Source organism: Haliotis rubra, unplaced genomic scaffold (genome assembly GCF_003918875.1).
Source record: "Haliotis rubra isolate DU_JTF1 unplaced genomic scaffold, ASM391887v1 Scf859, whole genome shotgun sequence".
In the NCBI taxonomy this organism is placed as follows: Eukaryota; Metazoa; Mollusca; class Gastropoda; order Lepetellida; family Haliotidae; genus Haliotis; species Haliotis rubra.
Window position 1 is genome coordinate 272,654 of NW_025767589.1, and position 12,097 is coordinate 284,750.

The 12,097-nt window shown below is 40.1% G+C and overlaps 3 protein-coding genes across 8 annotated transcripts in view; all 3 read left to right on the forward strand.

The window, feature by feature from the left end:
* The window catches only part of LOC124262844 (multiple epidermal growth factor-like domains protein 10), a 229,905-nt gene that overhangs the window by 154,008 nt on the left and 63,800 nt on the right, over positions 1-12,097 (forward strand). The window contains exons 2-3 of one of the 2 annotated variants that reach the window (XM_046697412.1): positions 1,756-1,893; positions 2,166-2,369. In XM_046697412.1, coding sequence (XP_046553368.1) covers positions 1,756-1,893; positions 2,166-2,369 — 342 coding nt within the window. The remainder of the gene's footprint in view (positions 1-1,755; positions 1,894-2,165; positions 2,370-12,097) is intronic. The other variant, XM_046697411.1, reaches the window with a different exon arrangement.
* The window catches only part of LOC124262851 (multiple epidermal growth factor-like domains protein 10), a 138,939-nt gene that overhangs the window by 110,402 nt on the left and 16,440 nt on the right, over positions 1-12,097 (forward strand). The gene's annotated exons all lie outside the window — the stretch shown is intronic.
* LOC124262846 (receptor-type tyrosine-protein phosphatase T-like) overlaps positions 1-12,097 on the forward strand; it is a 129,019-nt gene that overhangs the window by 47,366 nt on the left and 69,556 nt on the right. The gene's annotated exons all lie outside the window — the stretch shown is intronic.

Here is a 12,097-nt window from a genome sequence, read left to right on the forward strand (position 1 = left end):
ACTGATACATCTGTACATGCATCTTTTATGTTTAGAATCCCGTCGTTGAAAGCCCTTGGTCCAATCCTCCGCATCCAAAGTTTAGTCACTCTTTACAAAAATACCAAGGCAAAATACCAATAATCTTAATCTGTAAATAGACATGATATCAGGTGTGTCAGGTGAGAATGTCAGGTGAAACCATTGAACAGTTTACATCGTTGAATTACTTGTGAAATGTTCCATTCATCTATGAGGTTATCAGGGTTAGTAAGTACGTCAGTGAGCGTATATTGAAGGATTTGTAGAGCTGTTGCTGTTAATTAGATAAAGTATATGCCTTAAAGATAAACATATTAAAAATGCATTTTTGATATTATAAAATATCAAAAATGCAAAATGCAATATTAAAGAATCATTCAACAAATATGACTGAAATATCCCAGAACACAATAATTAAGTTAGTTGCATAGAATCTCAATTTAACGATGAACAGATGTTGAAGTTTCAACTCGTAATCGTCTCCATGAGTCTGGTCTCTGGACTCGTCCGTAGGTCATGTAATCTGCTCTTCAGGGGCAAATACGATTGACTTGTGCTTACGCCTCAGTTGGGCAAGCCCCGAGTACTTTTCACGGATGAATCGAGCAAATGTTATCGAACATATGTGGAACGAGCTGCAGGTCACCATCTTACAACGCCCTTTCCCTCGTGCAACTACACAAGAAGCCGGAAATGCTCTTATTGAAGAGCAGAACAATCTTTTGGCAACGATCAATTATTGAGAGCAGGAAACGATGGTGATAAGCTGTGTTACAACACCCTGAATCACTTACATGCAACTGAGAGTTGCTGTTAAAATCATTAATAAACTACTATTTATGATACTGTAGTTATGGTCACTATTCTCTCATTTCAACAGATAAACAGTCAAATGATATTTGTCGGAGGATTGGAATCCCTAATCCCAAATCCCGAATCCGTTTCTAACTTCATGTTCCTTTGCAAAGTTACATACAGTCCCTCAAGCATACCACATAAAAGCAAGCTTATATTCCTTGTTTATACCAGCAACAAAGTTTTACATAATAATGTAGTTCAGTGGATGTGTAATAGACCAATAGCAGACACTTCTGATAACGCGATTCATGCAAGCGGAACTGGTTTACGATGTAAATCCTTTGAAATAATGTGTCTACATGACTTATGCGTTTTGAAGATAGGAGCAAGAAATGTACATGTCCAATATCAGGATTGTTTAATATTAGAACTGTATTCACAAGTATGGCATTGACACAACATACAGTAGTATAGGAGTAGTTCATGTTTTTGTTTGCACAAAGATATCCGATACACCGGCCTTTCACTTTTAATTATACACGTGGCTATGCAACGTTTTATGGATAATTATATTTCGAAGTATGATTTCAAAAAGGGCAGTGTGCAATCCTCTCACCCGTTCAGTTGTTCCCACTGGAACAAAGGCGACAAAGATACTAAACTCGTTGTGTGTCCTTAATGTCCTTGATAAATTACCTTTCTTTACTCAAATAGCTTCTTGTAAAACCTGTTTACAACGTATTTTTTTGTGTGCCGGTTAATAATTGTTGTTACTCTCTTGTCACTCAGGTTAAGGAAAGGTTGGAATAATAATATACACATATAAACAAACAAACAAGTTAGAAAAAGTGAATCCCCAAGCATATCTACAACATGGTATTTTGCAGCTGCAACGGCTTTTATCACTGCACTACACTTCTCTGTTTCTCTTAACAGGTTCCTGCACACCAGGACAGTTTGGAGACTCTTGTAGCTACTCTTGTCACTGTCAGACATCATGTGACGAGACAACAGGTGCCTGTACTGGTGATTGTGACACTGGATGGAAGAAGGCAGGGGGGCTTTGCCAGAAACGTTAGTGCCACCTACATTTTAAGCTCTTCCTACCATACATTATCAGGTTAATGATATACACACAACGTGCATGTATGATACATATGTAATACAACAGTAGCTTGCATGCGTGTGGTTTTCATAATGATCTCAAGAGAAGAGTTTTCGACTGTCCCCTTGAAATAGATGTGATGACATCAGACTTTTTTGGGTTGTATTTAAATACAGGGTCGGGAGCACATACTGAGATCTGTATAGACGCTTGCGAGTATAATGATTGTTGTACTACACAGAAAACATTGCACTGAACAAGGCAGCATCAACATCATCTGAAGTGTACGAAGACTGGTACCCATCAAAGGCTGTGGATGGAGACAGTGACATAGGCGGTGAGGATAGAACCTGTTTCCACGCTAATAGCACTCCATCAGACTGGACAGTGGATCTGGGCCAGGAGTTCCAGCTGTATGACATCAGGATCTACAGTAGACGTAGATGTAGGTATCCAGGCATCGTGTTATTCCGATTGTCGGAAACCTGTATTAGACTGTAGTGTATCTATTTTTAGATTTTAGTCCTCCAAGGAACAATCACCATAGGCTCATTCAAGTCTTTTAGTACATCAGAAAATATCAGTTTATACAAACAAGCAATTCAGGGGTGATTAAGTGGCACTATAAAATATGCTGCAATGATAACATATGCTTCAACACGTGACATACACTCCACATCCATGAATTAGGTTAAAAGCAAATTCAGTCTCAAGGTTGTCTATAGATCACAATAATCTTTGGGACAAAAGACAGGACACTTTCCGTGCAGATGGCTGGTATTTGTTCCAAACTTAACGAAAAAATATGCCATTATTTTCTCATACGCATATGCTCAATCTATAACAATAACAGCAAGCGCCAATGCCTTGGTGATATCTTATCTGATTTTATATAAATCTTATTATTGCCTGGACTCTTTATTAATCAATTTAAAAGCGTTATATACCCCAACACAAGGTCATTCATCCGAATTCCATCAACACCACATATTTATTCACACTTGATAATAATGATAACGTTTCTAAAAAGACACCACAGTTAGACAGTAAAAAACTAGTAAGTAACTTTTAGGATTTAAAAATGGGCTGGAGATCACCAGCAAATGTATCACACGATAGTATTTTTGGTTTGTGAATTCGGAATATACACAATGTAGTAGCTGGCCAAGATTTATGTTTGTAGATCAAACTATAATTTGTTTTGTGGTGCAATATGGTATATTCTTGTTTTTCTTCTGAAACCATTTATGTGTTTTGACGGTCTTTGGCACATAAACAAACTTTGACAGTAAGTTCCTTTATAATGTTTTTGTGTTGATGTGTAGACATTGGTGCATAAGGCAAAGAGGACAAACATGTCAGCAATTTGTGTAGTAATCTTCAACTGTATTCACCATCATATACTTGCTTACAGCAAGAACTAGTTGACAGATGAATATCTTGTTCTGAAATTAACAGTTAAACTGCTAATAATAAACATGTCTCACGTTTAACATGAAAATATACTTAAAGTTATAAACTTTCCAATTATGTCATGTACTTGACATAAATATCCAAAGCATCAACACTATTACTGAATGCTGAAAATAATACCTAGACATTCTGACACTGACACTGGTGCATTACTATCACTACTCTTTACACCTTTCACAAAATATGCAAAATTAACTCTTTGTGAAAATACTAGCAAAATATAATGAATAATTCTTACCAGACACTGCTCTGACTTGAACGATTATTACTTCGCTAATGTGAAACTAACAAACTCACATGAAGGTATACCTCGCGCATCGAAGTGCACGAAAACTGAGAACACTGTGTAAAACTAACACTACAACTACATTAATTTACATTAACTTTACTGTATTAAACTTATTTCGTGACACAGAATGGAATAAAATACCTGAAGAGTGGTGTCTTAACACAACATTGCTCATAGGCGAGTGATACAGGGTAGACCATGCCGTCTGTGTCGGCTACATGAAAACTCCGCTCTCTGCATAGCAGGGAGACATCATTATATACTTTTGCAAGGGAGAAGTCATTGCTACGACAAACCATTAAAGTTCAAACTTCTGGTTTAAAATAACTATTCTCAACAGCCTTTTTGTAATTATATGATGTGCCATGTACATATAAACATAACTAAAAAATAGTGATTGAATTTGGTTTACTTAATTTACAGGCAGCACTTCTGAATCGAGCGCTGATATTGTCCATTCTTAGTCTTGACCTTTGACATTCCGCACGACTACATCATGTCCAGGAAACACTTCTACGATCCTGGCAAGATCCCACTTTCCTCTGGGAGAATTATAGTCAACTAGGAGTACAACATCACCAACCTGCAGTTGTCTCCCCTGAATGCACCACTTTGCACTTGCATCAATGTTGGCATGTATTCTCTGATAAAACGTTTCCAAAACTGTTGTACCAACATCTGCACAAACTGGAATCTCTTGTGAAGATTCTTTGTCTCTTGATATGGCCCCTGTGGAATGTCCACAGTCGCTCTTCCAAGTAAGAAGTGATTTGGGGTCAATGGCTGGAGATTGTTGGGATCACTACTTGTGTATCCTTGGGGTCTACTATTTAACAAACACTCAGCTTCAGCAAATGCAGTAGACATCTCGTTCCAGGACAACACTTGTTGACCTATAGCAACACCCAGTGCACGCTTCGTCTGCTTGATCAAACTTTCATAAAGTCCCCCTTGATGTGGGCTAAGTGGAGTTATGAATTTCCACTTGACTTTATGCAATACTGCAAAGTTCTCAATGTCCTTCCTTTCTTCCACTACTAAACTCCTCAATTCCTTCTGTGCTCCTTCAAAGGAGGTCCCATTATCTGATATAATGGTATCCGGCCACCCGTGATACGACACAAAGTGACGTAGAGCATGGAGAAAAGCCTGGGTTGATAACCCGTCCACTATTTCCAGATGAATAGCTCTCACACTAGCGCAGGCAAATAAAGCGCCCCATGCCTTTGTGGTTTTATTCCGCCCATATTTTAGAATGAATGGTCCAAATAGGTCAACACCTTTGACCGAGAACGTTGGCGAGAATGGACGAAGTCTCTCAGGTGGGAGATCTGCCATCACAGTAGTGTGTGCAGGTTGTCGCAACTTTCGACACACAACACAATTCCGCACAACATACTTTGCAAGGTTCCTTCTCTTCTCTTGGCCTGCATGAGCCACTTTCACATGAGCATCTTCCATGATAAGCTCTGACACATGATTTCCCCTGGGTAAGTAGAATGGGATGTTTCTCGTCATATTGTAACGCTGTTGTATGACGCAACCGGCCGCCAACTCTGATGATTCCATTTTCCATGAATGGCGCGAGATCCAAGTACTGGGTTTCCCAGTCCAATAGTGAAAGCTGAACTGTTTTCACCCAGTACCTCTCAGCATGCTCAATTTCTTCACACTGTAGACTGTCTTCAGTTACTCTAATTTGAGCTGTCTTTCTTATCACTCTCTGTTTCAATCTAAGTAAGAATCTGAAACAATAGGCTGTCACTCTCAATAGCTTCTTCCAACATGAGAATCTCTCTGAAACAATCACATTTGCCACAGATGAACACATGCCGATGATCTTTGGCTTCTTCTTTTCTAGTAATTCACTGGACACTGTATTCTTTACCATATTCTCTGGCCACTGACTTCCTGGACCATGAAGGAAAGACGGTCCATGAAGCCATCTTCCTCCTAACTCACATACTGATATTCCGCAACTGAGATCGTCAGCAACATTTAGTGATGTCGGAACATATCTTCAGTGATCGGCATTCCAAGTAGACTGTATTTCTCCTATTCTGACTCCAACAAATGCTTTGAAGTTTAGAGAGTCAGCTCGTATCCAATGGAGAACAATCTGTGAATCACTCCACAGGATTACTCTTGATGGTTTTTCTTTGAACTCTTGAACTATAGTCGTTGCGAGTCTTGACGCAACTAACGCCGCCATCAGCTCCAACCTGGGGACTGTGGTCTGCTGTAATGGAGCAACTCTTGCCTTTGCTGAAACTAGCTGCACATGTGGTCCCTCTGAGGTAGGCCATAACATATACGCAACCGCACCGTAGGCTTGGGCACTTGCGTCCCCAAACACATGTAACTCAGACTGTCCAGTAACCTCATTTGGTTTCAAACATCTTGGATAGGACACTGTATGAAGCTGTCTCAGATTTCCAAATATGCTCTTCCATAGGGAACACATAGTATCTTTCATCCGCCACACATCTTGCATCGCCATCCTGGCTGTAATTGTCACAGCTGATGCCAAGCTGAGCGGGTCATAGATTCTTGATATTCTTGAGAAGACGTTTCTCTTTGAAATGTCTCAACACACAAATTTGCAACTCGAAACTGAATAGTGTCCTTCACTGGGTTCCATACTACACCTAGCGTTTTGACATCTTCGCTATCAAGACCGATCACTGATGCATGCTGCTCAGAATCCCCTTCCTTCCTTGATATTTTTTTCACGTACAGTCTCTGAAGAACAGTACCACTCCTTAATGTGGAAACTTCCAGTAGACAAAATTTTGTCCAGATCTTGGATCTTCTGTACTGCTTGCTCTGGTGATGAACAGGAATGAATCAGGTCATCCATGTATCTATCTCTTTGAAGCACAACTGCTGCTTCAGGGAACTCTTCCTTGTTTTCTTCAGCAATATGAAGGATGACGTAACTTGCCATATCCGGAGACGGTTTATCGCCGAATGTCACTCGAAGCAGACGATAAATTTGTGGTTATGAACCTGGGTGTCACTCTCTGGTAACAGAATCTGGAGATACGTCTTGGAAATGTCACCTACAAAGGAAACCACTTCCTCCCTAAACCTGAGCAAAACTCCATACAAGTTGCCTATCAAACATGGTCCCTTGTACAAGAATGAATTCAGAGATGTCCCTTTATGGATACAGGCTGGGTCAAATACAATCCGAAGTGGCGTACTTATTTTGTCTGGTCGATAAAGTCCATGGTGTGGAAGATAGTAGACTGGACTTGCGTCGCATGATTCCTCACTGACTGGCTCTACCCATTTATTTTTCACATACTCTTGCATGGCGTTATCATACATATTTGCTTTATCTTCATTCTTGAGAAGATTCCTCTCTAGTGAACAAAGTCTCCTTTCTGCGAGAGGGTAATTGTCCGGCAGCATGTGCGGATCCATCTTCCAAGGCAAGGCTATTTCATATCTCTCTCCAACTTTCTTGCAGGATGCCTTGAACATCTCCATTGCCGTCTTATCATCACTTGAAATAGATTCTTTGGGACAGCTGCAGTTGGGAGATTGGATCCCAATAGTTTCAAAGCCATAGAATTTCTCCAAGTTAATCTTTTCCATGAAATTGACTGAACAAACTGTTGACATTCTCTTTGTGTTATCAGGCCCAAGGACGTACCATCCAAGCACTGACTTTCTTGCAATTGGTTGAAACGGTAAACCTTGTCGATTCTCTATTTCCGCATGTAAGTGAGAATATTGTATCCCCAATGTCAAGTCTATTGGCCCTGCTTTGTGATTAAAACTCAAATCTGAAAGGTGGGAAAATGACTGTAACCACTGTCTATCCAAAGCAGGTACACCTGTCACTGTTTTCTCAAGTTCATATGCCTCTATGGGCCATTCTTCTCCTCCATCCAAGGATGACAACCAAAACCTGAGTCGTCGACTGTTTGCATTTTGCAGGACTTCCTCTCCGACATCTGACACATCTTACCTTTCATGTTTTCCCTGCAACCCTAATGCTCTAGGAAAGTCTCTTCTAATAACTGAGGTTGAAGCTCCACTGTCAACAAGAATATTTCCTTCTCTCAGTTTTCCATTACTTCCTCTAAATATACCTCTAATAACTGGCAAAATCCCATCACGATCAAGCGCTGGTGAGCACGCACTCGCTACAGGTGGACTGATATGGAGAAGTTCATTATGTGTACGTGTACATCCGTCCTTTCCGCATGCTCTTTTAGACCTACATTCCCTGGCTGTGTGTCCCTTCACAAGACAAGAAAAACATAACCTCATATCTCTTGTCTTCTGTATGCGGTCATTCACATCGCTGTCCAGGAATGTTGGACAGTGTGAAATCCGATGATCTTCTGCACAAAGATAGCACCTGACAGCTCTTTTTACTGTCTGTTTTGAGTAGATCCCTCTCCTGGTCTTTTCATTCTCTCTGGATCTCTCATATCGGTGATCAGGTTTCAGTCTGTCAAGATCACCAAAATCTGGGTCAAATTCAGCTTTGACGCGTTGACGAACACAAAGTCACTTATATGAATCACTGAAGGTGTGTCCCCTTTCTCTCTCAGGCTTGTGACGAAACTCTTCCACTTCTCTATGAGATAACCTGGCAATCTCAACACTATCTTTCTGAGATTCTCATTAGCATTGACATCCGCAAAATGATTCAGCCTCTTCAAAGTTGCTATGCTGTTAATCAGATCAAGCGACAAGTCCTGAAGAGCATTTCTGTTATTTGGTGGAATCTTTGCTCCCTTGGTCAACTTGTTCACAATAGCACGAGCAATTAGACTTGGCTGTCCAAACTGATCTTGCAACATCTTGATTGCTGTCGCATACATGGAGCCACTGGATCCTAAACCGCACAAAGCACGCTCTGCATCACCTGTCAGATGCATACGAAGTTGTACCATCCTCAAGTCGTCTGACAAATGGGGTTTGTCATGAATGTGAATCTTGAACCGTTCAATAAAATCAACATAATCTAGTGGGTTACCATCATATTTCCCTAGTTTTATTGGGGCAATGTCTTTACTTGCCTCAAGCTTGTAAAGTGCATCAGCCACAGACATGTTACTCACAGCAGATGGCAGGTTGGTCTCTTGAAATTCCACAAGATTGTTTATCCATGAATCGAAAGCAAAACTGTTTGATCCAGATTCACTAAAAGTTGATGGAATGGGTTCCACATTTTTCTGTTCGGTTCTATTAGTCTCTGAATATTTATATTATGTTCCAGAACTCTCTGTATCATTCCTCTTAGAATTGTGTTGATCTTGATTTCTTGTAGCTCTAGTACTATTTGATCCTGATTTCCCTGCTGAGGGCTCTGTGTCTTCTCTATCTAGAGACATCAAATAATCCTCTACTCCCTCCTCTATTGTATGCATGTCTTCAATCAGATCACTCTCCCACTGATCCAGCTTCTGCACTTGAGATTCATCAACATATGAATAGAGTTCACCATGCAAGTCACATGCCAGACCATAGTCTGACCTAACTGCCTCTAATTCTCTCAGAAATGTTCTCTGATTTGTATCCTTTCTCTGAATAGATCCTCTTACTCTGTTAATACTTCTTGTAATCTTGCCCCTCAAAGCCTTTCTCTTATTCTTAACAAAAGTTATCCTCTTTTCATTATTTGAAGAACTCAGGCTAGTGGTAGCCCGCCATTACCCTCTGTACCCTCACTATCTGTGGTACCCTCTCTTATTCATCTGAATAACGGTGTCTACCTGTCCCTTCATCTTTCACACTTTAACTTTAGTCCAAACACTGAAGCCTCCTAGTTGCCTGCTGGGTCGGCACAGAAATGAGGGTCCAATCTTCAGTAATCTCTCTTCAGAAATATTTGGTGCATAAGGCAAAGAGGACAAACATGTCAGCAATTTGTGTAAAAATCTTCAACTGTATTCACCATCATATACTTGCTTACAGCAAGAACTAGTTGACAGATGAATATCTTGTGTGTTCTGAAATTAACAGTTAAACTGCTAATAATACACATGCCTCACGTTTAACATGAAAATATACTTAAAGTTATAAACTTTCCAATTATGTCATGTACTTGACATAAATATCCAAAGCATCAACACTATTACTGAATGCTGAAAATAATACCTAGACAGTCTGACACTGACACTGGTGAATTACTATCACTGCTCTTTACACCTTTCACAAAATATGCAAAATTAACTCTTTGTGAAAATACTAGCAAAATATAATGAATAATTCTTACCAGACACCGCTCTGACATGAACGATTATCACTTCGCTAATGTGAAACTAACAAACTCACATGAAGGTATACCTCGCACATCGAAGTGCACGAAAACTGAGAACACTGTGTAAAACTAACACTACAACTACATTAATTTACATTTAATGTTCACAACTTGTTACTTTACTGTATTAAACTTATTTCGTGACACAGAATGGAATAAAATACCTGAAGAGTGGTGTCTTAACACACAATTGCTCATAGGCGAGTGATACAGGGTAGACCATGCCGTCTGTGTCGGCTACATGAAAACTCTGCTTTCTGCATAGCAGGGAGACATCATTATATACTTTTGCAAGGGGAAAGTCATTGCTACGACAAACCATTAAATTTCAAACTTCTGGTTGAGATTATCGTACACTATAAAATAACTATTCTCAACAGCCTTTTTGTAATTATATGATGCCCCCTGTACATATAAACATAACTAAAAGATAGTGAGTGAATTTGGTTTACGCCGCTTTCGGCAATATTCCAGCACTATCGCGGCAGACTAAGAAAATAAAGATGAGCTATGCTTATATCAAATGTTTGAAACTGGCACTAGAGACTGCTGTGGATACACGTCCATTGAGTTATGGTTTTCTGTTACTGTATACATTTCCTATTCAATAAGACTGAATTAAATTCTCAACAGACATACATGAGTTAATGTAAACGGAATCTGCTGGTTAATGACGTGTTAACATCTCTGAGACTCTACGTCCATTTGTACTGGGGACAGGTGGTTGACTATAACTGGTCCAGTGTAGGGTTCACAAATTTACACGTAGGGTTCACAAATTTACACGGTGCGCCGTGCATAACATCTGCATACACATTGTTTTACTGAAACACACCTAGATGAGACAGTAAACAGCACTGATCTTTTGTGGGACAATTTCCACGAACCGGTCAGAAAAGACAGAAATGCTTTTTGGGGATTGGTCATGATATATGTCAGTAAACAACTTGCCTTTAATAAACATGTCTACCATGGCTACGTGAAATGCTCGAATTTGATTGGTCAATCACTAAAATCAGACGGTATCAATTTTGGATTGACAATGCATCTGATTTCATGTCGCTTCACTGCGCAAAATTTATGCCACTCATACTCCACCATGTCCCTTTTAATCTTTCAAAATGTCAAAAATGGAATCACGAGAACTCCGTTCTCTGCCACCTTCCCCGCAAGGCTATCACTGCTAAGTTCGTACACTTTCCCGACAAAAGCTTGGCGACAATCCAGTCCCAAATGATGAGAACAATGTTCCAAGGAATCCAAAGTTAGTCGCATGAACACAAAGCAGCATTGCCACTCTTTCGTCGCAGGCCGGGGTGGAGGCACGTACGTGAAATCATGATCGACACTCGCCGGTCATAAAAATCAACAGTCTTTGATAAGTTACAGGTCGTAGGTCGATCTGAAAAGGATCTAGTCTTCGATTCTGCAGGGTTCAGGTTCGACAGTCAGTCAAGATTTTTCCACTGTCACTTCGAATTTCGACCTTTCGCAAAATGTAAACACTGGCTCGTCCGCCACTTCAAACTGTTGCGTAACTGTCTACTTCCAAGAAAATAAGTAGGTCAGACGATTCCATTATAGTGTGGCCAGGGGGTACAGTAACACGGCACACAAAACAATAGGCTGGTTTCGGTCGTGTGGAGTTATGATTCTAAAATCCAAGCTCTTAGGTGTAACATTATTGCATTGAATAAACAGTAGTTTGCTTTCTTTGGACAGAATATTTTTTATGTTGCAATGTTAAAAAAAATACGAACGGCACCTACCACTCCCTTCACAGACGAGTTCAATTCGCCTCTCGTCCCATGCCGGATTACGCAGTGTCTTCCGCAGGACGATGAAGTTCGATTTAAATCGGGTATGGTAGAATGGAGATAAACATACTGTGTTTGGAAATTAGATGAATGTTAGACCGAGTTGATAGTCTCTAAATTAATCATTTGAAACCTCACGCTACGCGTTCGGCTTACTGAAACACACCTAGATGAGACTGTAAATAGCACTGATCTTTTGTGGGACAATTTCCACGAACCGGTCAGGAAAGACAGACATGCTTTTTGGGGATTGGTCACGCGTTCAGCTTCAAATGAAATTTAGAGACTATCAATTCGGTCTAACATTC